The 26,372-nt window shown below is 35.5% G+C and overlaps 1 protein-coding gene across 3 annotated transcripts; it reads right to left on the bottom strand.

The window, feature by feature from the left end:
* Positions 1 to 422: 422 nt before the first annotated feature.
* Positions 423 to 25,335, bottom strand: stk39 (serine threonine kinase 39). Of its 3 annotated transcripts, XR_008606148.1 has the most exons (19): positions 25,063 to 25,335; positions 22,544 to 22,656; positions 22,247 to 22,355; positions 21,079 to 21,220; positions 20,654 to 20,709; positions 20,082 to 20,191; positions 19,411 to 19,512; positions 18,896 to 19,029; positions 18,569 to 18,617; positions 17,716 to 17,781; positions 13,154 to 13,276; positions 12,550 to 12,579; positions 12,164 to 12,220; positions 11,428 to 11,489; positions 6,972 to 7,024; positions 6,706 to 6,774; positions 5,707 to 5,771; positions 1,486 to 1,872; positions 423 to 837 (listed from the first exon to the last, which is right to left on the bottom strand). XR_008606148.1 is itself a non-coding variant. In XM_055032350.1 (18 exons), exons 1-18 carry the CDS (start codon positions 25,160 to 25,162, stop codon positions 1,798 to 1,800), a joined length of 1,515 nt encoding a protein of 504 aa, XP_054888325.1. In that variant the 5' UTR covers positions 25,163 to 25,335; the 3' UTR covers positions 423 to 1,797. The 3 variants fall into 3 exon arrangements, 2 of the variants coding, with proteins under 2 accessions (XP_054888325.1, XP_054888326.1); XM_055032350.1 differs by having other exon boundaries at positions 423 to 1,872; XM_055032351.1 differs by lacking the exons at positions 12,164 to 12,220; positions 12,550 to 12,579 and having other exon boundaries at positions 423 to 1,872.
* Positions 25,336 to 26,372: the final 1,037 nt, after the last annotated feature.

Below are 26,372 nucleotides of genomic sequence, written 5' to 3'. Positions count from 1 at the left end.
AAACTGCACAGGTATCAGTGCAATCTGCAGCAACTAAAGAATTGTAAAGAAAGCCCACAGAAGCTGCTGGCATAACAAAGAGTGATTATTTGACCTCTATTCTTTGCAGATTTGTTAGATCTCATTTAAAAAAAATAAAAAATGAGCAGGGTTAAAGTCAATAATTAAGGAAGGATGTTATAAACGATCAATGTTATCAATCCTAAACGAGATTTGTGTCCATTTATCATTATGCCATGTAAATATCAACTGTGTTTTTAATGTTTAGAATATTTGTAAAGCAGTAATTTATGGCCAAAATTCAATAATCTAATTTTAAAACTTTTCTGTCATCCTGGATGTTAGAGATTGATAGTACTACCAATGTAACAATCAGTTTCCTTTGATGATGGCAAATTTGTAGCAATGAAATCAAGAAATCACGCATTTCTTAAATATTCTTTATTTGTTGCTTCATATCAGAAATTTGACATTAGCTGATTACAGAGAAGGGAAATGGATAATACGTTGAAATGATGCACAGTGTACATAAAAAAAACAAACAATAATTTACTTCAGAAAATAAACATTTTTAGAGGAGTTATTTAACACTTTTATACCTAAAATGATTTAGTGCTACTGGATTTGTTTTGACAAACAAATGGCTCTTCACACTCAGCATACGATATTTGGTTCCATTTTTTAATGTCATACATTTTTTTGATGTCGTACAATTAGGTAGCTACTTTACTTATTCAAACAAAACAAAAAGAAAAACCCAGTGCTGGATTGTGGCATCTGATAGACACCAATTGGAGCAAGAGCATACAACTGCAGGTTCCACCGGGTTTTATTTGTCTGAAAGCACATAAATTAAGGAGTCAGTTTGTTGGCTGTGCATCCCAACTCAAAAGTGCATTTCATTTTCCCTCTTTGGGCAGTCTTTGGACTGCACATGTGAACTAAATCATTGCAGGGAATGCATTGATGAAGTGACAATCAGCAAGTTCTGCTCTCAGTGTCGTCTCACTCACTGACAACTTTCTTAGGCACAGAAAAATGAACAAGGCACCTCAAACATTTTCTGAAGTGTTAACACTGTTGAGAGCAGCAAAGTATGCACAGTAACATCCAGGTCTCATTTATTTCGCTGCACTCAACCAAACACTTCCATTTTTCGTGGAACAGGTCTGAACACATAAAACAATTCATTCTGGGTGTTTTATTTTAAAACATTCATCATGTTATTATAAAAATGTGCTTATGTCTACATGTTTACCGATTCTTACATTCTGACACAAACCCCAAGCAGTTTTCATAAATCATTAAGTGTGGGAGGACATTTATTTTCACAGTGGAAACAAAACAATGTGACAGAAAAATAAAATTTTAAATATCATCTTATTTCAATAAATAATTTGATTTTTGCTATGAATAACTGTAATGCAGTGGAAATTAAAGGAAGTGAAAAAATAAATAAAACGTTCAAAGCTACATATTTATCACCTTCTTTCACCATCTGAGTACATCTTTTGGTTCCTGGGCTGTATCCTGGTACTGTTCTGTGCGCTGGGTGCTGGAATGTTAAGGTTAGAGGTCAACGGACAGCGAGCAGGGAAGTCGACGGTGCAGAGGTGGTGGTAAAGCGATGACAGAGCTTTGGGAAAGTCAAAAAGAGCAGAGGACGGAAGACAAAGAAAGGCTTTTCTGGGAGGGAGTTGAGAAAGATATAGCAGAAAGTGATGGTTGTTGGGGTGTGTTCCTCAGTCTGTCTGCCCTGAACTGTCTTCCCTGACTCATCTGCTTCAAAGATGAACATCAGCTAACACTTAACTGCGCAAAGCCGATCAACTTCACCTCATCTGGGATCTCTGTGTCATCACATCCTGAAGCCTGGAAAGAGAGGACAAAAAATATGTAAAACAAATAATACAAGTTAAAATCATTTTTAAAAAATTAGGCCGATTGCTCGTTTCAACATATATTACCGTAAACAGTTACAGTAACCTAGTTGTGTAAATGTAAACACTAAGAAGCATGTGAGCACTTTCAAAAGTCACTGTAGCATAATTGTCTTTATTTTGCTTGAAGCCATCTGGTCCTCAAGCCTTTTGTGAGAATTTGGAGTGTCAGTGTCAGTGGGATCTCAAGTCGTAGTCGTAGAGAGAAGGGTGTCTAGTTTGGACACCTAAAGTTCTGATGCTGTGTGCATCTTCAAGCACACAGCACTTGAAGGCATGGCCTTCAGCATGCCCTGAGGCTGTTTCAAGCCTTGTGTGAAGTACCAGGAATGAAAGCCTTTTCCTTTCAAGAACTAGGACAAGAAAAAGGAAGACTGCTCCCTAGATTTTTTTTTTTTTTATATTTCTCTTGGAAACAACTGGTTATCTGCATAAGGCTTATATGGCCATGTCTTTTGACGGACTTTGTGGTAAGACTCGTCAGAGCTTAGAGCCAGAGTTGCTATTAAACTTAATTTCATCTTTGCATGACCAAAGCAAGAGCTGTGTTCGTAGATTGGATTCTATCCCTTTTCACAATCCTACTGATGGTGTTCCTGGATGGAATCTTAAAGCTTGGTCATGAAGAGGGGGATGCCCTGTTTGGAAGCAGATGATGTGGTTCTACAGTCATCTTTACGCCTTGACTTTTAGCTTCTCTCGGACTCGGGGCATACTTCTCATCCAGGAGGAGTGGCTTCTTTCTATGGTTTATAAAAAAAATCAAGTGAGAGGTTTAGAACTGGTCTGCCTCTTAGGTACTTGCTCTTGGAGCTTTTCTAAGTATGTCCATCTAAAAGAAGACCAAGGAAAAGACCCAGAACGAGCCAAGCTGACTACATAGTGTCCTGTGTCCTGGGAATTCCTTGGGATCAACCGGAATAATATTGCAGATGCTGGGAAGAAAGATATGTGGATTTCCTTTGTGTACCCAGAATCTCTGCAACCCGAAAACAATAGATGAATGTGTACAAAGTGGTGAAACTGTTTGCAATGTGTTTTGATTTCTACAATGATAGCTCTCTGGGTAAAGCCAAAACAAGACTTCAAGATAAGCGTGACATACTATCCATACTAAACCCAGATATTAGACACATCAATGTTGGTTTCCAATGGAAGTATTTTGTCTAAAAACCTTGACAACTTACAGGAGCTAAGCAACTAACCATTTTTCCACTGCTCACTGTTAGTGATTATGTCTTTCTTGTGTACCTGTGTTTTTTTTTAAACTACAGAGTCAAACTGTGAGAAATGAAGATGTTATACCCAAAGCTGTAAGCAAAGGTCAATCCTCTACAATCTTATTGTAGTTGTAAGGAGAACCAGAAAAGTCAAAGATACTACAAGACAACAAAGCTTTTGTCCTTCCTCTGACTCTTTACTTCAAACAAGTTATTTGAAAGCACATATCAAAGTCAAAATAACCTATTAAAGGCATGTAACTGTATTATAATGAAAGAGCATTCTTTATGGTGGTATGAAACACTTAATATGACATTGTCTGAAATGATGTGTTTATCATTTGAAGCAGGAAGTACAGGGTGTAAAATTTGCCTATTAATTTGTTTTCTCTTGAGAGCGCCCTCCTCACAAAAATTACACCTCTCTGCAAGCTGCAATAATTAATTTTGAAAAGCAATTAACTGTCTGCCAGACAGAATATCTTCTGGAGTCCAAGAAGCTCTCCAGCTAGGAAATAAAACTATAATTTGTCCATGCTCAAACTGGATTATTTCCTCATCAGTTAGCTCATGTAACAACAAGAGATCTAATGACTAGAGGCAAGTATATTTCATGTTTACTAGGCCCTAAGACTTTCAACATTCAACTTTTGTGTTTTTTTACTGAGACTTTTACTGAGACTGAGTCCTTTATAAAAATTTTAAAATATGCCAATGTGTATCGAGTAGAATTTATGTAGGGCATCTATAAGAGTGGATAAAATGGTAAAATGAAGAGCTTTACTTTTTTGGTCCAGCTTGTTCTTCACCCCAACAGACCACAAGCTCGCCTTTATTAGATATTGGCCCAGGTGTCCAAGTATCCATTTCCCAGCTCATCCTACCATCACTGAAGCACAAGACACTTTCGCTCATCCCCTTAAGGATGCTGAAGGTCATGGCGGTGAATGTTATGCCATAACCTTCATGACCAAAAAAACTAAACTCCAGATTGAAGCTGCTAAAATGGGCTTCCTCTTTTAACTACAGAGCTCATTCCAGGTAGACACTAACTTATTTTTTTTTTTCCATTAGCCATTTGCATTGGTGTCATTACCATTTATATGTGTCTACTTCCAATAGCCCATTTAATCCTCATTTTGATTTCTCTGTAAATCAAAATGGAAATTTGGGTTTTATTTAGGTTCCCTAAAGAAAAGTTGAGACTATATAATTGTTTCAACCAGTCACAGTTCAGAGAGACTCACCTGACCAGCGCAGGGGTCTGAGACCTCTGATTGTCTGGGCAACATTGAGGCAGTGATGTAGGATAGGTCAGTTTTGAGCTCAGAGACCACTGGATCTCTTGGTCACTTCAACCATAAAGCTGTCAGAGAGACACCCACTCTATAAATTATGTACATAAAGTGTTATGCACTGTTTCCCTTGTGAAGGTAATTATTGTCACTCCCTGGCTTTTATGGTATTGCCCTCATAACTCTTAGCTTACAATAGAATAATTGAGCAGGGATTTATCAGGATCCACAGTTATGCAGCCTTAGGAAATAAAATATGCTTTGGAAAATATAACAGGGGAAACTTGGAAAACATGGCTGAAAGATTAGATTTTAAAATGCTTCGACCTGTAACATGGGCTAATCCAAAAAACTCATACAATCATAAAATTGATTGTTAAATCGATTTTCTTCATAAAAAGTGATATGTTCTTACTTTAACAAAAGCATGACATAATCTAGTCAGCCTGTGAAAATCTCAATCACAGACCTACCACTAGTGTCCACGAAGAAACGCAGCAAAATAAAATATCACTGGTATTCTCTGGAACTTGTGTTTCTCCTGCAGAACATACAACAGCTTGGATATCTTTTTCGAGGTAAGCAGACAACTTCATTCAACAGCACACAATGTTATGTTTTGGGTTGTTCAAAATACAACACAGGACAGGTTCATTCTCATTGTGCACAGAAGTGTAGATAATGTTGTTTACTGTGAGAGATTTATGAGTCTAATACTACACTGTATCAGAAAAACAAATCAATATTGAATAGAGTTATGTGACTTTAGCTGGTTTAGCACTGTGTTTGTTGACAAAACAAAAGGTAGTCATTTATGCTAAGGTCTTTACCACAACACAGTGACAGGTTTAATAGTGCAGACATAGTAAACAAAGTTACTACTAATTATGAATCTATCTACACATTAGCTGCATTTCAGAGGATGATGTTCAAATATATGCTATAATCTTGGCTTCACTGGTGAATAAACAGCTGCAAAAGTCACACTTTTTAAAAATTTTGTCACTTTACTATCACAAAATTGTTTGAAATATTTTGACAAATAAAATGCTTTTCTGTGCGGGAACAGAAAAACCAGAGCAACAGATGTTGGTTTACCCTGAAGTCATTTGTTTTGCTAGACAGCAGTAACTCCAGCAATTGAATCCTTCATCACACCATGCATCAACAGCCCGTTAACAGGAGGACACTGTCAGGCATGACAAAACTCACTAAGGCTGTCATCAGCCAATCCTTCATCTGGAAACTCACCAGCTTAAAGGTCAACACTTTATAGGTAATTGGGTCATCTACAATCTTTTGAAGGTTAGCAGCAACTGTAACAGGGAAAAGAGAGAATATCATTGTTCAAATGAAAACACACGGAGAGTCAAATGTTAATATAATCACCAATCCTTTCTCATTCTGAGAAGTTTAAAGAGCAAATATCACATTTTGAAACAGAAGACCTAAAAACTTTAAAAGCATAAAGGCTAAATAAAAAATAATCTTCCATCCTGTTGGTTTTTAATAGAGTATTTTATGCACTTTTCAAAAGTAAATGGAGCCATTTGAGTCATCCCCTCTACAACAGCAAGACACAGTATGTCCATAATAGATCCAAAAGTATCCATTGTAGCTCATTTTAACATACATAAACAAAAAAGACATTTTTACTAAAATATGTTGAGTAGAACAGCACTTTTTTACAAAGACTGTCTGTGCAAGAAATGTGGGAGAGTTGCAAAGTAACTGTAATTAAGGAGAACATATTTCTCTTCGCCAATCAAAAGCAGTGGACACATTTGGAAACTCGACTTTGAGAAAGAGCAATAATACAAAGCTAAAGGAGAAGGACACAACACAGTTTATCTCACAACTAATATCAATAGCTCAAGTAAAGTCAACTACCAGATTATCATGATCACATTTATTGTTTATAAGCATAGTTAGTTGTTTATGAGCAAGTTAAACAGGTAAGAAAATACTTTCTTTTACCAATAATTTGATGTAGCATCTTTTTTTTCACTGTTTAAGTAAAACAAAGGAGCGATTTAAGTACAATACCTTATCATGGTGAAACTACATGAACTTGGAAAAAAGATAATTGTGGAAAGGATTTTTTTTTTAAATTACTCCCTTTAATTGTTTTAGCCTCTTTGTTAATACTGCTTATCATAACAAACAGTTTTTACAAATGTGTCACAGTGAACTGGATTCATGAACTGCAGAATAACACAATTTATTGAAGACAAAGAGGTGTGACATTACCAATTAAGACATCGAGTCCATTCACCAGACCGGCTGAGTAAAGCTCCTGGGAGACGCCATCAGCAGTGTCTTGTGAGGGAATAACATGAAAAACATTTGGCTTGCATCATTCCACTTGGCAGGTAATTGTGTTACACACAAAATTAGATGCTGCCCACAGCACAATGATATTGCCTATTACACACATGTATCAATAAGGAGAGAGAGAGAATGTTATTACAAAGAAAAGTGAAATTTAGAAAAAATAATTTAGACTGAGCTCTTACCTCGCCCAGGGGTGAACTCAAACCGAATGTCATTTAGCTCCTTTTTGGAGTTCCTGAAAGGGAAGACAATGGGGACATGAGCCACTGGGTTGCGCCTGGAATGAAACATGACTGGGCAGCTGAAGGTTAGGGAACAAACAGGAGATCATGTCTGGTTGCACAGATAATAGGATTAGAAACTACAGCAGAAAAAAGGTTTAGAAACACAAAGCCACATGCTTGAAGCAGATGATTCAGTCATATTTTGTTCAGAGCAGAGACAGAAAAATGTGATCAGTAGTCTGGCAAATCTTCTTTTACCTTCTAATCAGGCTTCAGACTCAGTCAACATCGGCTGGTTTTCAGTATTAACATATATCAAGCTTTTACAAGGTTACTATTTCTAAACTGCTTCTATAGTTCATTACAATGTTCCTACAGTTTACCACCTTCTTTAATGAGACAGCAGAAGAAAGTGTTATATGGTTTTCTCTGCCTCCATTCACTTGGCACTAAAACCCATCCTGAGCAAGTTGATCATGTTCTAATAGTGCTAAATACAAGTGTGAAAGCATTGTTGAAAACACTTTTCTCATCTTCAGAGATGATCTGGTATGTTTCTACCCACATTAGGTAAGTAGTCAAACTAGTTACATTATTCTTTAATCAGATATTGACCTCAGGATAGTAATCTAAATCCCATCGTCCTCTGCTCCTGCAGGTAACTTTCTGGCTGACTTGTTGAACATTTAAGAAATACAATATAGAAAGTGAGCTTATACAATTCACATGGACTTATGCAGAAAATATATCAGTAGATTTATTTTATGAATTTGTGAGATTGCTTTCTGGTACAGAGAATATTTTGCTGTGTGTTGTGCTTGAGATACATTTTAGTTGAGAAGAGTAAGAAACAAGATAGGCGTTTATGTGTCTTGCGCAAACATTCAGAGCAGTGATTGTGTCAGTGATTAAAACTGTGGAGAATGTAACATTGTAGCAACAACTGTCAGTGAAGCTAATAAGAAAACAGAAAGTTATTTTATGTTGATGTATTTGGTTTTCAAAATCTATGGGCTATACAGGATCTGGAAATGTTGGCGTCCTGTTTGAATACTCAAGGAAATTTTTATTGTTGTGTTACTGTAATCATTTATGGAGTTTTGTAGACCACTCTAATTGCTGTGATAACCATATAGTAAAATGTCATGTAAATCTTAATGTTCCCCATGTTTACTCAGGCATCTCTTTGAACACCAACAAAAGATAAAAGATGCTCAAAACTGTCAGCAAAATGGCAGAGGTTATTTCTGCCTCTTTACTGCATCTATAAACCATCCAATTAAGGTAATCAAAAGTTTGTACCTTGAAGACACTGTTGCAGTAATGAAAGCGATTACCACAAAAATGTATCTCAGACTAATTTCATCCTTGTTGATGTCTGAACAACAATGTTGCTTCTTGAGTTCATTGTTGTGTAGGTAAATATATTTTTATTCAGTCTAATACTTATCAATGTTAAAATATTGTTTGTGATATCCTAAAAAAAATACAGTAGCTCATTTTTACTTTGATTTGGCCTCCAAACCTTTGGAGGACTTTATGTCTCTGTCATTATTCAGTGTAGCACAATATTCACATTCCAGTTGTTAATCTTTTTTCTCTCAATGTTGGGAGAGAAAACAACAGAGAGACAAGATTTCTCTCTTTTTTATAACAAAGAGGAGGGCTCTGAAATGAGAACATCACGCAGGTGTTCAAACACTCCGTTGGGAGGATGACAATAAAGATGAGTGATAATCCTGTGAAGTTTTGTCATTACCAATAACATCACAATCTGACCTTTAGATAACAATTTTCACATTGAACGGTGTAATGAATATAGGTGCTGAAGGAAGACTATCTGTCACAATGATTGTAAACAAGCTTCATTAGGGAAATAATTAAATTTACCATAAAGGCACAACTTCAGAGGAAAAATAGAATGTTGTCAACGAGCAAACTGTGTAGAGCAGCTCATTAATTTAATTCCGATATAGTGATACAAATACTAAGGTAGCAGCTGTCTAATTGCCTATTATCTCCATCAACCATGCATCACTCATGCATGTGTGGTATGATGTTGCAAAAGAATGTCAAGCCTTTATACAATATTCCAATAGAAGAACAAAGTAAAATATTTTTAAACTTTTCTCTGTGCAGATCACGTAGTACTGCTGTACGAATCTGAGAAAATGTTTTCGTGTTCTGCGACCCTCTGTTTTATGGGGCAGGCAGGAACTGATATTGTTGAAAACCAAAGATTAATTTGGTTTCCAGTCCAGTTATGTAAACCACTCTGCAAACCCATATGTCACATTTGTGAGGAACTTTAAGCCACAACTCAAGACACACACAATGTTTTAAATATTTGAGGAACTACATGCAATTTATCACTCTTAGAGTTACAATCAACAAATTTATTATTTAATATCTACGTCTCTCATAAAATTGTAAATAGTCTTGTCCCAGTTTTACAGAGCCCCAAATTAATTTTTAGATTTCTTCCTCCATCTCAATGATTTAACTTTATCCTGTTAAAAGGGTAAATGGAGCAAATAAAATTATCTCCATTTTTCTCTTAAATGGAGCTAATAACAGCTCCATTTAAGTAAATAACTGGAAAGCAATTACTTTCTCGTCAATCTGTATGCAGCTTGGGATGGCTGTGCAGAATATAAAAGTTTATTAATATAATCTTTACAGAAACAACTGCAGACAAACTCCCTGAGACTAAATACTAATATTTCTCCAAAATTCAATATTAGCACCATGTTTCAGAACAGCTGACATTTATGTAAGTCTGGATTTCATGTGAGAAGCTTATAAAGAAACATGGATATGTCATTTTTATCTCAGTTGATCCTGTCTTTTTTTAATATTATCAGTAGACTTCAGTTTACTTTTATTAATATGTATTAATATAAGCATTTTGACATATGCATGTGCATACATTCATTTATACTGTAGACTGCTTGTAGTTCTTTTTTCTAAACTCCTCCATACTTTTTCTAAAAACATGACTAAAAATAATCAGACTGTTCCAATTACTAACTATTTGCTTCAGAGGGAATCTCATTACTATAACCCCATGCTAATCAGCTTTCAACTTTTCTTGCCTGAGAAGAACAAATTAGATGTTTATTCTTATCTCATGAATTCACTCATTTAATGCTTGTCCTTTTATAAAATGCTCAAGCTATTTTTTTTTATTGTTTAGGATCCACTTTTTGAAAATATATGTTCTTCAAATAAATTTTTTATTAGCAGACTTTATCAAAATTATGAATCACCACCTTTTTTGCAACCATGGGGAAGCCCTGTGGGATCCAGTCAGAGAAAAGATTATACTTGTTCCACAGTTTTTTTTTCTTTTGCTGTCTTTCAGTGTATCAGTGTAGCTCGTCTATTGAAATGTCATTAGATTTTACCATTTTTATTTACAGTATTTGCAGAAATATTTATAGCAGACAGTAGCTATGTTAAGTTAATGTAGCTCGTCAAAGACATTAAATGCATTTTGCATTGATTCTATTTGTTGTGCTGATTATCTATATGGTTGTATGAGTACTAGTAGGCAAAATCTCTGTACTTTACAGAGCTGAAGGACAGAGAGCCAAACACATCAAAGCCCTTCTGACTACTCTGCAGTAAACAGTTCACTACCACCTGTTGTTTTTGGACCTATGTTTTGTTCTTGAAGCCTGACGGGGGGCCTTCAGATGTCTGCATGAGCAAATCAGCACTTGGACACCACCTCACTGGGGAGCCACAAACTCTGAAATATCAAAAAACCTATAAATGGTTGTCCATTTCTGCACATCTTGAGTCCAGTTCTTTTTTATATCTCTAACATTTTTGAATCATCAACAGAGTAATAGAAAGCACACTAATATGATGAAAAGCTCAATCTCATTTTGACTTTCATCTCTTTCAAATTCAGCTAATAAATATTGTCATTTGACAATAGTTGAGTATCTGAATTCATATTTTTAGCTGAACAACAAGACTTAACTTCTTCATGTCACTGTGCTTCTTAACAATAAAGTCTTTGAAAAAAGATTGTAGCAGAAGAAGTCACCAAACGCTGCAGGTAAAATCAAGTGACCTGTACAAATTCCTTCATGCAAAGAAGAACAGATTTATCTGTTCTGCTCCAGTGAAAATAAAGAAATAATAGTGACTTTATCTAAATCACCTTGAAAAATTACATCCCAGAGCTTTTCACATTATACAATTTGAAAACAATTATTTTTCTTCCACTTTACAATTTAACACCACTTTGGGTTAGCCGGTCACTTAAATCCCCCATAAAATATACAAAATCTTTTATGTAAAAATTACGAAATTTAAAAAAGATAAGAGGAGTGAATACTTTTAGAACATACTGAATGTTCTTTGGTATGTGAGCAATGTAGGAAACTATGTTCAGCCTTACCGTAGCCGTAGTACCATGTTCACAGCACCTTGAATGAAGGGTGTATTCTCATATGGTTCCACCTGCATCGAAAATACCAGGGAATGAACTGCATGAATCAGTTTACCCATTTTCATGCAGTTTCAACATAGACAAAAACATCATGCCCTGCAGTGAAAAAGGAGCATGTAATCAGAATAAATTCAGAATGTGTGCAGAGCTGAATCTATAATGCAATGCATGACTGAATCCCTTTATCTAATCTGTAGGGAAAGTTGGGAAAGTAAGAGGAAAAGCAAAGGAACAATAAATAAAGGTGTAATATATTATTTGTCTATATAATTACAATTATTATATTGCTACATTATAGGTCTTTTATGTCAGAAAGACTTGATAATTTGATTAAAAAATGTCTTCTGAGATCATTTCTAAGTGGGACATAAGACAACCCCAAAAATGCTCTGGTTCACTTTCCCAATGACAATAGATTTTGGAAAATGAGTAACAGTGGCAGTAAGTCTTGAGGGTAGATACACCTATCCACTGAGCTGGCACTGTCAGGCAAGCAACCATTTACTGTGAGTTATTACTGCTGAGAGCATCCATCCTGGAGACAGACACTCTCACATTTACACATACACGCACACACACACATAGCGCCAGCTGCACATGTACATTATGCACACGCAGACAATCATTGCAGCATCAAGGTCATTGAATCATGACAAATTAGCGCTGCTTCTGCAGAATCCCTCACCTGGGGATGCTGTACAGACAAGCCTTCTATAGGGACATTGTTGGCATCTTCCTCATTCTATGAGGAAGAAATTGAGAGGCATGATTGCGCAAATTACGAATTTTAAAATCATCTTGGGAGAAAAACAGAAAAGAGCGAATAAAAAAAAAACATTGGCTAACTTTAATACATTGTCACAAAAAATATAATATGCACTAAATTAGTAACTTGTGATTTTTACAAAACATTTTGAAATAATTGCATTTTATCTGGTTTTCTAATTATCATGGAGCCAAACCTGTACATTAAACTATTTACCTAATTGCTTCTTTATCAAAAAGGTTTATAAATTTTGTAAGTAGTAATACTCTTCCTTAAATAATAAATGAGATGAGAATCTCACTTACGTCTTTGGCCTCATATTTGACCCTTCGTGACTGGAAAAAAAAAAAAAACATGTTTACACATTCATCTGTGTAATTAATAATCTTAATAATAGAGTAATAAAATAATCAATTTCAGTCACTTCATTCATTTTTTTATATAGTTTTACATTTCATTCACATGTTCAAATCTGCTTCCAAACTCTTTAAAAGCAATCTACCAGAGTCAACTAAAAGAAAACTTAAATGATATTCTATCGGCAGTAATTATTTTTTTAAAATAATTACAAATGTTATTTATTGTATAATACATAATGTCTCTTTACCATAACACATTTATCAAAGGGTTCTTTGATCAATACACTTCACTTTCTCCTTCCTCCACCTCTCACATAGATCTCCCTGCTCACTACAGTGAACCTTATACAACCCTCTAATGTCTACAAAACCAACTGATCCAGGAGGGGAGGAAAGAGCACTGTCACAAACAGAGGGGGAGGATTCATGCTGGTTTATGCTTCCCATAAAACACCTGAGTAACCCTGAATATTTTAAAACAACTGTGTTAAAGCAGTAAATCTGTCTTGTTTCTGAAAAAAATACAATGTATTTGTAATGCCTCACTTACCCTGCCCTGATTCACTGCTGCTTTACCCTCCTCACTGCCCTCATCCAGTTCGTCGTCGCTCCATTCCCAGTCCCCGTCTACTGTCTTGTGCAGATGGCCACTGGAGCCTGGGACTCTCCTCACCTTCACCAGCATGACAAACATTAATGTTACACGTGTCTTGCTTTTTTTGTTTTGTTTTTTTATTTGAGTCCACAAGGTCACTTTGATTTACCTATAATGTATTTTACTTAAACTTGTACGTCTGCGAAAGTATTGATGCCTCGTTCACCTTTATCACAAACTTACATGTTGCGGGAATTTTAGATGTTAAATTAACAAGAAGTAGAGCATGTGAAGCAGATTGAGAGTGATGAATGATTTACAAATAAAAATAATTAAACACATTTATCCTCGTTTGCATCTGCAAGTCTTTGGGATATAGCACATCTGAAAAGTATTCATAGAACATGACTTTTTTCTGAATTTTGTTCTTGGTTTTCAATTTTTAATACATTTGTAAAAATCCCAAACTTTTTTACACTGTCATAATGAGGTATTTATGTGTATAAATACACATAAATTACACATATAAAGGTTTATCTAATACGACTTTTGAATGACACAGCAACTTAGCAAATGTAGAACAAGTGAATATCTGTGAATTCTTTCCAGATTAATTGTTTAACTGTATCAGCTTTGCGCAACTAGTGATTGAACATTTGCGTCAATTCTACTTTCTAAAATATAGTAGATAACATACATGTGAACATGATTTTTAAGACGGAAATTTTAATTGGATTTAGCCATCAACTTTGAATCACTTTGTAATGGTTTTTGTGCCACTCTTCTATAAAGGTCAAATTTGTGGAGTGCAAGCAACAGTTTCTCCTACCTGAGCTGTGGATCTCTGCAGCTGTTCCAGAATTATCAGCTGCCTTTTGGTGGTAAATCTGAATAATGCTCACTAGCTCGGTCTATTAATTTAGACCGAGTAGGTTTGCAGTTGCACCATATTTTTCTAATTTTTTTACAGTTGAGCTCCGTAAACTTTTCCAAATATTTTATAGGACTAACATTGCTTTTCACTGCTGTTCGCTAACAAGCCCCTGAGCGCTGAATGGAAATGCTAAATTTTAACTGAGTGGAAATGGTAGTTAGGAGTTATCTAATCAATTTATTAGATAAGTTCTGAACGAAGTTGGTTGCACTGAATTTTATTTTATATATTTGAAGCAGGTTAGAAAAAAATGCCCACCATTCTGTTCAGATTTGAAAACCACACAATATTTATTGCAATTTCCTTATAAAGTTTATGGTTATTATTATTACTGATATATGACAAAAAAAATCTTGAAATTAAATAGGTTGTTGTTTATGATTGTACCAAAAATGTTCATGGGGTATGAATAGTTTTGCAAAGTCACTCTATGTAAAGCTGTTTAATCAAACATTACAGAGCTTTACATGAAAATTAGCTATTCAAAGCCACACTAAATGCCCCCCAAATTGGGACAGTTTGTAAGACTGAGATGAGCTCAACTCCAAAGTATTACGGAAGAGACAACACAGATCTGACAGAGATCTGTGAGCAGCCAGTACCATAAATTCCCCTCGGCTTTAGTCGAGGTCAGAGTTAAAGCAGCACTACCCTTCCAGCTGGTGTCAGGTTTACCTTCCAAATCTGACTGAGAACAAAGGCTTTCCCAGTTCTGCGCAGGGTCCTTTAGCAAAACACATTGAATTCAGGCAGAAGCCAAACCTGCTCAAGCAACAGGCAGATTTGGATGTTTTCAGAGGCCACAACTTCTCCACGTTCTTTATTAATAGCTCTTCTGAAAATTACCATTTAGAACACATCATTACAGAATTCAATAACTTTTTGATCATTATGTGTCCACTGGATCATAAAATTGAACTCAATATAAATCTATTTTCTGTTTGTTCAGCTTGTATTTTGCATGTGCTAAATCAATAATTAAAATCCACATTGGTTTCAATATTTTACATTGACAACTGATCCACCAAGGTATCCTGAAGTATTTATTGTGTGTATTAGAGCGCCATCTGCTGGTAATATTGGTTCTTCGAATCATAACTACCTACCTTAGTGAACATAATCTTTTTTTTTTATTAACAATCAAATTTAGTATGCAACAAATACTTGCTTTGTTCTACCTAAATTATCCAATATTTCCACAAATTTGATTTTTTTTTATTTTTCTAGTTTTCATTTCATTTGTTAGATACCATCTGTGATTACTTTCCTGATGAAAGAATCTGCCATCTCCTTCTCATTCCCTTGTAAAATGAGAAGGTGTGCCTGATATGCATTTCCAGCCTTTTTATTTTAAACTCTATCAGTATTTGTTTCCTAGATATGTCAATATTTTTACCATGACTACCAAATTTCACACAAAGAAAAAGAAAAGAAAAACTGAGTGCCAAGCAACAAGGGTTGCAATAGGTCAGTGGGAAAATGCTGCAGATCAAGAAGGTCAAGAGACTTAAGGAGGTTGTGCAAAGAGAGGAGCTGAACAGTGATGTTTGGGTGCAGCTAAGGTCACAATATCCTGAGGTGGTTGTGTTTCTGGAGTACTGCTTGTATCCGCAGGTTTTGGATAATGTTGCTGAGCTTCTAATGTTGTAGACTCTGTAGGTCAAATCCGTGCAAAATCCGTGCTCTGCTGCAAATTTTCTACAGCCAACGTCATCAGGCCTTACTTCAACTTTGTATTTCATGTTGCACATTTTTACAACATTGAGGGAAAGTTTTAAATTACATTCTTTTCAACCATTTATCCAGTCCATGGAACTAATTATGTGTATTGTCATGTAGTGTATACTTAAAAAATGGGAACGACTCAAAAACAAAAGGAGAAGTAGCAGGCCTAAAAAAATTCACTGCAGATAAACAGTATATTAAAGTCATGTTTTTAGAATAAAGGAACATGTTTCACAGAAAACCTGGCACCGGACATGCATCATGCTTCATTTTATCAGTCTAGTGCAGAGGTCCTTAACCTTGGAGAACTTGATTGAATTCAGAACAAGTAATGCAGTTGTTTCAGTCAAGTTAGCTGGAGAGAGGGCACATCTAAAACACGCAGGAAAGTGGGTCCTGAGAGCCATATATGGGCACCACAGATCCAAGCTAAATATGTACTGCATCTTTAGCAGGTTTCATACTCAACTCAAGAAAGGGGAACCAAGCCTGAGTTTTCAACAGGTTGTGAAAAAGAAAGTGCTTAAAGAGCAAATTTAAAATTTGGTTTTGCAATGATGTGTTTTATATTTAGACAAAAAAGCGGTTCATCACACTAGTTCAAAATATTTTTTTATGTTTGCATTATTCGTAGAACAGACTGAAATGACTCATATAACAAACATATTATACTGGATAGGTCACAAAATATAAAAACAAAGCAGCCAAATCTAAAAGAAAACTTAAAAAGACCTTTAGAAACCAATATTATCAATAGTAAAGGGATAGTTTAAAATAATTCAGAAGCACAATTCTGCTGAAAAATTATAAACGGATAATATTTTACATACAATAAATAGTTCTAATTTTATCTTCATTTAGAATAAATCCAAATTATTGGAGGCTGAATTTTATACCAAATTCAAGAGGGATCAAAGAAGTCTTTCAATCCTAAAGCTAAAAAAAGGTCAGTCTTACATAATATTCTGACCCCTTTTAATAGAGCCTCAGTTCAAAATTCTAGAACTATTCCTTTAAGACATCTAAAAAGCAATGTAGACATTAAGGAACATGCTAAAATAAATTTTTCCCAATTATCCATTCTGAAAAAAGTAGTTTTGTTATAATGTTATAGTACGGTAATACTCTCCAAATTCACAATGCTGAAGCTTGTTTTACTTCTAATTTTACATAACTGCATGACAGCAAATCAGTAAAGCATGCTGCCTGGGTTTGCTATAGAACTCCTGAATGACAGAGCAGCCTGTACCCTTTCCCTCTGTTATTGGCACTGAAAGTCTGTCTGTAGTTCACACATAAACCATCAACATTATGCCACCCTACCCCGTTTGTGCGTAATTATAAGGTCATGAACATTAATGCTTGTCCTGTCTACTATGCCCTCTATTTAGACTGAACCATGTCAGTGAATTTCCACCCCTCCACTCAGCCACCCTTCCCTCTGATCCTGCCTCAGACTTGGGCATCAGGGGATTATTATGTAAAGCGAACATCAGCTGTGCCTGAAAAACTGCACTTCCTCCCTGTTCACCATAACAGTTTTGCTAACTTATGTTAACAATCCATTTATCCAGGTTTGTCTTGACATACGCAGGAAGCTGCTCTTAAAGTCATAATAACACATGGGTCAGTGGATCTGCACAGCATGACTCTTATGCGACTGTGGCCCACATTTTTATATAGTCTATACATAGGGGTAAAAGTTGTTGGAGGTACTAAAAGAAGACAGAGTGCATACGTTGTGTTGACTGTAAATTTAACATCATGGACTGAAAGCAGTCCATCCATCCACAAGATTTTTTTTTTATGTTTAACCAATAACTGTTATTGCAGAGGGCAAAAAATTACATAAACATACCTTCTTTGCTCTTTGAGATATCTTTGGTGCACGACTCAAAAGCTTTTCAATAAGATATTCTCTGTTCTGCAGGAAAAGATGAACAAAGTAAAGAAAATTTAAAATCATCAAAGATGAATAATGCCATGCAAACCACAAATGGCTTGTAATTTAAACACGGTCCTTCCCATACTCGCAAACATTGGATCAGGCATAAGAAAGTATTCATGACAAGTAAATCAGTAAGACTTAAGAACAAATACTGTGAAAGCATATTCTTAAAATCCTAATTCAATAAATCTGAAAAGTATTGTATATGTTAAAGAGGAAAATATTTAGCAATAACTTAAAACTTTTTTTATGATGTATATATATCTGGATTTCCTTCTGTTGTAAATGCAACAGAAGGAAAAGAAACACAGTGCAGAGATTCTATCTGTAAGACAAAGCTGATAATCACTGGCCTATCATGCTGCCAACCCTGCAAATTCACTAAACTTGTGATATTGATCAGCTTCTGTGGAAAATACAAAACTCTGAGCAAATAATCTATACAAATTTCAGATTTGGAATTGAATTAAAATCTGATAATTTTTTACTTTTGTTGAGATGTGCCTTTCTTACCTCCCCTTCTTTATTATTTACCAAAACAAAATCAGTGACATGATTGAATCTATGGTCATCTAAAAATGGTCTGGTTTACATAAAAAGTCAGCTACACCTCAATGTCTGATTTTGTTATGACTCATAAATCTTAATAATGTGTTTTGTGTGTATGAAAATAATCTATAGAATCGAATATGGCTTCAAGTCATCAAATGTTAATAAAACCAAACAAAGACAGCGCAGCAAATATTTAAGATTAAAGAAATACCTTTGCCTTTTGGATGAATTTACACTTCAAAAGCTCAGAGGCTGTAGGCCTACAGACAAAACAAAGTGAAAATGCCATTGGAAAAAAATTACAAAAAAGAGTCAAGCTCAAATAATCGAACATGTGCAGAAAACGTTCTCTAGATATAGGATATAAATGCTACAGTAACAAATACACACATCAAGGAAAAACTTAAGAAACTCTTACAAGTTAAAGGGGAAAACAAGAGTCATGATTATGCCTGTCTGGAGCACTATCTAAAAGTTAAATCATTATTTAGTGCAAACTGCTTCAGCTCCATGCTCATCCATATGTTGTGGCACCAACCTTTTTGCAGGGTCTTTCTGAAGGCACGTAGTTATAAGCTTTCGAAAAGATTTTCCATATTTTTTGAGCATTTCCTTGTCCTCAATACCTGTCTCTAGAGTGGGCGGATCATTCTGTAAGGTAAGCATTAAAACCTGAAAGCACAAACAAAAACAGTCAAAAAACACCCAGACATCCAAGCAGCACTATCAAAATACAATGGGGATGGAGGGAAAAGAGGGAAAGTAAAGGAGGCAAACATATTATGTCTTTTTAGATGTTTGGATTTTAAGAAGGAAAATTGATTGTTGCAATTTCAACTACTTATTTCACTTGCTTGAGCTTTCTCAGTACAACTAGAATTGACTTGGATTATATGTTACTGAATATAAATTTGAGCATGAGACTGGGTGTTATTGGACTGATTTGGACAGAAATTAGACCAGAATGTATTTCAAAGTTCCTTGTTATGGTATTTCTATCTAACTGACTCCATGCAAATATTTTATTTAATTGTTTTTGTCCTGAACACTTACCTTCATTGGAGGGTATCTGTGATAGGGTGCAGAACCTGTTGCTAACTCTATCGCTGTAATTCCAAAACTCCACATATCTGCTTTGAAATCATAGCCTCGAACCTGCAGACATGGAGTTATAAAAGACATTAAGACATACTTATGCAAGGCTCAGAGGATTTATGTTTTGTGATAAGTGATGAATATAACTAATATAGAACATAATGAAAGCATCTGGAGCTTACGACATCCTCTAAATTCATTGGAATACCAAGTAAAATTATGTAAAACAGCTTTAGGTGAATATTGTTGCATAATTTTACACTAAAAGAATTCTTAACTACATCAGCATATTTATCTGAACCAGTAACAATTTCTATTAAAAAATAAATGGAACTAAAAAAATTTAATTTGTAAAAAATAATTTTATACAGATCATACACTTTGCAGCTGTTATTTAATTATTTAGATTTCCACATTGTTTTTACATTTGTATTTCCAGTAATAACTAATACTTTTTTATTTAATTTACTTTTGTTTCACAGAAAAACTTAAACATTGACTTAATATGTGTGTCTCTGAGATCTCTAAATGTATGTTTAACAAGTAAGAAAATGGCTATAATAAGGATGATGCTTGTATAAATCTGTATCTCCAAATAGAGGAATAATTGAAAAGTACAAAAGACTTACCTGTTCCATCACCTCTGGAGCCATCCAGCACGGCGTCCCAACAAAAGTCTTTCGAACTTTGTGCCTCGTCATGTCGCCCCCCGCAGCTAAAAATGCGCTTACACCAAAATCTGTAGTAACAAAACATAATCATAGTGGCTACCATCATAAAAATGTCATTGCAAATTTGAGGGTCATATTAAAAAAATTCTCCAAGCTAAAAATATTTTGCTTAAAACAGTACCAATAATTAAAACGCATCAGTCTTAAACACTTCCAACTTTCTTTGTTTTTGTATGGTTCAAACAAATCGTCCAATCAGTCAGCCTCCATTTTTTTCAATAAAAGACAAATAAATTAATGAGTAAAACTTACCCAATAATACACAATTTGGACAGTTTTTTTTATTTGCATAAATTCAGTCAAGGTTATGCAAATACAAAATGTAAAAGAACATTACAAAAAAAATATGGCTAAAGTACGCCAGTGTGTTACAGCAGAGACCAGAAAATAATGCTGTAACCTTTAAATTGGGACAACATTGGTTCTTTAAAATGAAAAAAAGCAGAAGAGAGTGTGATAAGGTAACAAACCTGCAATCTGAACAGACCCATCTTCTCCCAGTAAGATGTTCCCAGCTTTCACATCCCTGAGGTCAGCAAAACAATAATGGAGTAAAACATCAAAGTCACGTGGGACAACATCAATTCTTCCATTCATGTTGACAGATCCCATTGACTATCACTATCTAGAACTGTGCCCGAGGGGCTCATAGAGGTTTACGCTCCATATTCACACTGACCTTGAAATCAAGGACGTGTACAGAACACAAAGAACTTTCACTTTAGGATTTTACTTTGGCAGCTTGCTTCATTCGGTCATTATTTCAGGGTTTTACATGGGAATGTGTGCTCTCGCAAAACAAGTACTTGTTTCACAAATATATTTTTTCAATGATAGTTTTTCATAATTAAATATCTTCATATTAGAAATAATGAACAGAAACCAAAAGTGTTACCTGTGAATCTGTCCATTTCTGTGGAGATAGTCCAGGCCCTCTAGAACTTCTTTTAATATTGTGGCAATAATTGGCTCATCTAATGCTCGAAGACTTTTATCTTCTTCTTTGCTCGCATGTTTAATTATATCCAGCATGGAGCCTAAATAACATCAGGCACAAAAAAAGGCATTTCTCTCATTTTTAAGCATATATATTAAACAGACAAAAAACAACGGTACAATACATTACAGCAGATCTTGTTGGAATCAATTTACAATTGAGCCTGATGAGTCTGTGGTATTATAGCAAATTCTGGTGCATCTCAACAAATACGAATTTCCTACAAAGGTTTAATTTCACTCATGTTATATAAATTACTTATAGACAAGGTTATACATATAAAGCATTCCTTACTGTTGATATTGATGAATATGGAAGACAATGAAAATCCAAAACACCTTCCCAGACAGTTTGAATATAACTGGAAACTAAGGTTTTTTGATATAGAAATGTTATGTTATGCCTTTAGACAGATGTGTAGCCGTATGTATAGTGGATTCTACAGAACTGAACTCTGGTGAGTATCACCCAATCCCTTCAATAGACTCTGCTTCACAGTCCTCTTAAGGCTGCATTATTCCTACTGCTCCTCCACCCATAACTATCACAGCTTTTCCTTCCACTACACTTCCCTTTAATATTTCTGAACAAAGCATTTTGTGAACAACTAACTTCTTTAGCAATATCCCTTTGTGCCTTACGCTCCAGACTCCTGGAAAATGGATAAGTGAAGCCTCTTTATAACCTTAACTCTAACTCTTCCTCATGATTGTACATGAACATAGCCATACATAACATACATAAGAATTCATTATTAATCACTTACTTTTCTATTTGTCTCATGTAATATTAAAATTTTATTCAAAATTTTATTTTGGATTTTTATTCTGAAAGTTACAATCAACAAAATGCCAGAATGAGTCTGTAACAAAGATCTTATTGTGGTATATTTAATGAACAGGAGAAAAAAGTAAATCTGATTTATTTTTTAGTATTCTACCCACCGATCACTGATTTGAGAAAATCAGTTATATTAATGATATACAATGCAGCAATGAAAAGCTGAATGTCAACTTTTCGTTGCTGCATGTCTGGTATTATTAACTTTACATCATACTAAACTCACCTCCACTCAGGAGCTTCATCACCAACCAAAGTTCATCCTTCACAACAAAGGAAGTGTAGTAGGTGACGATGTTTGGGTGGCTGCATTGACTCATGGCTTGAATTTCTTTCTGTAGATATAGAACATTTGCACGACACTTTACATTTTAAAAAATCAAAACATTTTATCCCTAAGGAGTCATGTTAACCGTAGAAATGTGTGTAACTTTAAAGCTATCAGTGGTAATGTAGCAACAAATCATTAGAGAGTGGTGTAAAGCACAAGGCTGAGAAAATAGCCCATATTAAATGTGCTCACCAACAGCTCATCCATGCTGGTCTGGCATTTTTCCAGGTTGATCCTCTTTATGGCCACGCGCTCTTGTCTGGGGGTACAGAGGGCTGCCTGCACCACAGCTGTGGCCCCACTGCCTGGAATCACAGCCACACATCAGCATCAGCACAGGGGGATATGAGTCAAGAGGGACTAGCGTCACATGCACAGCTGGAGGACTTTACATTTCAACATCCCTCTGAGGCATTTGTGTTTAGGTAACAGCTTTTGTGTTTCGTCTGTGACAACTGGAGTAAATGCAAGCAGAGTGCATCACTCTTTTCAAACACGATCACACGACGACATATAATTGCTGAGACATAAGGCACACTGCCAACTGTTACTGGCAGATAAGGCATGCTTTATGTCATGTGAGATGGGACTGCTGATTGTGAAAACAACTAACTCTTAAACAATTCCCCACATTTTAACAAATATTACCACAGACTTTCACACGTTTTATCTGGATTTCATATTATAAACCAATAAAAAGTAGTGCAGAATTGTGTACAGAATACACATTTTTCAATTTCTTTTCTTAAATTAAATCTGAACAGTGTAGCAGAAATATTAACTTGTCCCATTTTAATGCAATACTCCAAATAAATTTGGAGCAATCAGTTCCTTTCAGAAGTCAACTAATAAATAACTAGTTCACATAAGTGTAGTCTAGCTTCAGTATGAATCTAGTTGTTCAGTAAAGGCATCAGAGGTTTGCTGTAGAAAGTAGGTGAAGCTCAAGAAACACACAAAAAAAAAAACCATCCACCTGAAGATATGGTCACAGCAATATCAGAGTGTGCAGTGTAGATGTAGCAGAGGGCTGTTCGAAATGTATTGACACATTGCAAATGTCAGAAATTCTAACTTTCAATGTCTATAAATACTTTGACCTGTTAGATGGCATCCCTTTATACCAGTTTTCACATTGACATATGACCGAAAATAGGGTCAAGACATTGTTTTCTCATAAAAATGAGAAAACAAAGGAGAGAAGAAACCGACTTTATCTGAACTGATAATCTTTTTCTGTAAAGTAGGATTTCCAAAATGATTTCAATTTGCTAAATACCAGAACAATGAGGGGAAAAAAACGGAGAATTTATTTTGCTTTCTCCAATTCCTGTAACTTCTAGACAGATTATGTTGTCATGGAGGCTTTTGAAGGCTTTTGAGCTGACTATAGGTACACCTGTCTATTTTAAGGCAATACCTCAAATACACTGTTTCCTTGTCTTACGTCAATGGAAATACACAGACATCTGGCAGAGAAGTGTGAAACTCTGCAAGTCTCAAGACCAAAAAGTTAAAGGTTGGGTACAAGAGGGTCATTCAAATGGACAATGACGTAAGCATATTGCTGAATTAGCTGCAAAAGTAAAAGGAAACCAAAATGTTTTCAAGACATACTGTATAGACAACTATTCTACCATTCATCTCCCGCAAAAGTCAATACAAAATATTATATATACAGGTATGCATACACCGTGTAATTGTCATTGACCTAAAACATGAAACATTTAGTCTGATTGTCAAATAGTCAAGGGCTGTAGTGGGGAAAGGGGGTTGTGTGTGTATCTAAATAGCCAGTTCAACAGCATAATTATGTTATGACATGCTTTGGGAATGACATAATAGAGCAGATGACTTGTCACACAAATAATGGTTGTTGCTATGAATGTATAAACAACAGTTGTAACACAAGATATAATGAAACACAGAGAACAAAATGACCTGAACTTTAAAAACATGGAAGGAGCTATTTCATTTGCACTTGTATAGTTTTAGACAAACTTTTTGCAGGTATAGGAGGGAGGGCAGATATAGTACTTTTACCAATTATTCTAGTTATTAAAAAGAAAACTTACTGCAGTTCACATATTGTTTTGAATACTTGCAAATGTTCAAAAATATAATATTGTACATTTTGGGATTTTCTGTTCTTCAAAAGTTGACTTGAGTTTCCCTTAAAAGACTGACGGTGAAAAACCGGTAGTTGCAGAGCAAATTCAAATGTTTTTCTTTTTTTTTTTTGAGTTGAGAGTAAGAAAGTTCCTACTCATTTCGGATAATTTTGACGTAGTTGTTCATTTCGAAAAGTACATCGTGAACATTACTGATTCTGGGATAGTTCCAATCTGTTTCATATTTCCGCTCGCGTGCCAGCTCAGGAAGGGCACAGCAACAGTGATTTCAGCAAGAACTAATAAACTTGTGGTTTAGCGTTTAAACCGTGCGCGCTGAAAGAGGACGTAGCCTATTCAATGTGACATTTACACCACATGCAGAAACACTGATTCCGCCTTGTCTGCGCAGCTCTACTGTAGACCGGTAGACTCCGACAGTGTCTGTTAACATCCGCATTGCAAAGCAGAGGACGCTGCTGCATATATTAAAAAAAAAAAAAAAAAAAAGCCGGTAGGCCCCTCTTCCTTCGCTCACGACAGATAGCCCACCGAGGGCTGCCTCCTCACCGCAACAACACCGTTTCTCCGGGTACTAACCTATGACTTCCTGCAGCTCGTAGGACTCCCTGGTAATTGGCCAGCTGATGGTAGGTTGTGGATGGTGGACAGGAACCGGAGATTCGCCTTGATCCGCCATGATGATGATGGTGGTGATGATGTGCAGCGTCGGTCACAGACAGAGAAACAGAGACAGCCGAGTGTGACCTCAGCTTCTCCTCGGTGGAAGTGTCAGCTGGCAGCTGCAGCGGTACAACCACCACAGACCCTGCCTGGCTGACTGAGCACAACCCGGAAAATAACGGAACACACACGCAGAGAGAGACACGCGCGCGCTCACTGGCACAAACCACACAAGCGCGCGCGCGCGCACTATCAGTTCGCAACACGAAGTGGCACTACAGAGGAAGACAATATTCTAAACCAGGATCTGTTTGGACGAATTAAGATGTGATGAATACGATCTCAATTGTTCTTAAGTAACTTATTAAAAAACAAATTATCCCTAATTAGATTTTATTATTATCACATAAAATGGCTTGGCAGCTTTCAGAATTAGTGACACTGACACGTATGTGTGACGAGTTAATGTAGTCGCATTGAGCAGAAATGTGTCCGGTGCGACTGATCCGACTCAGTGTGCCGGTTCATTTAGAGGACTGAACGAAGAGATCAGAAACCAGTCGTTTTATTATTATTATTTTTTTTATATATATATAAATTATTTTTTATTTGACAATAATTTCGTGTTCTATGATTAAGGTTTTCAGTCGTTTGAAATGTCACAGTTCATGTCATAATAATTAGCTAAAAACATAATTGTGGCATTCAAAAATACGTAATTGTAAAATATAAAGTCCAGTTTTGAGTTTCGAGGTGAGATATGACACACAAAGTCATAATTCAAATTTTTGACATTTCCGTTACTGGCTTTTAAAGTCACAATTGTGATATTCAAATTCAATCCAAACGATTCAAAATTATAATTATGAGATTTAAAACTTGTTTTTGTGTTCACTTTTATTTCAGTTAAATGTTGATGTTACAATTAGTTTTTAAAAACATTTACCTAAATGCCGGAGTGTTAAGTTGAAAGTTTTGTCAAAGTTTTATTTTGATTAGAACAGAAATAATGCAACAGGGTGTAGGAAGAAAAAAAAATCAACGGCAAAATGTTTTAGACTGTTTGTGTCTACAGTGGTAGTTGTTCGTGATTACTTTATGTTTTATGTTATTTATGACTTCTTTTTATTTATTTAGAACAGACTTGGTCAGTGAATGGAGATAAATGGTGCGGATCCTGGCACCATGCCGAAATTCCCATCCCTGATTCTAATGTTGGCCAGAAG

The sequence above is a fragment of the Poeciliopsis prolifica genome, unplaced genomic scaffold, assembly GCF_027474105.1.
Source record: "Poeciliopsis prolifica strain line A6 unplaced genomic scaffold, Auburn_PproV2 SCAFFOLD007, whole genome shotgun sequence".
Lineage (NCBI taxonomy): Eukaryota > Metazoa > Chordata > Actinopteri > Cyprinodontiformes > Poeciliidae > Poeciliopsis > Poeciliopsis prolifica.
Note: the sequence above shows the minus strand (reverse complement) of the source record. Positions and strands in the feature narration are given on the sequence as shown.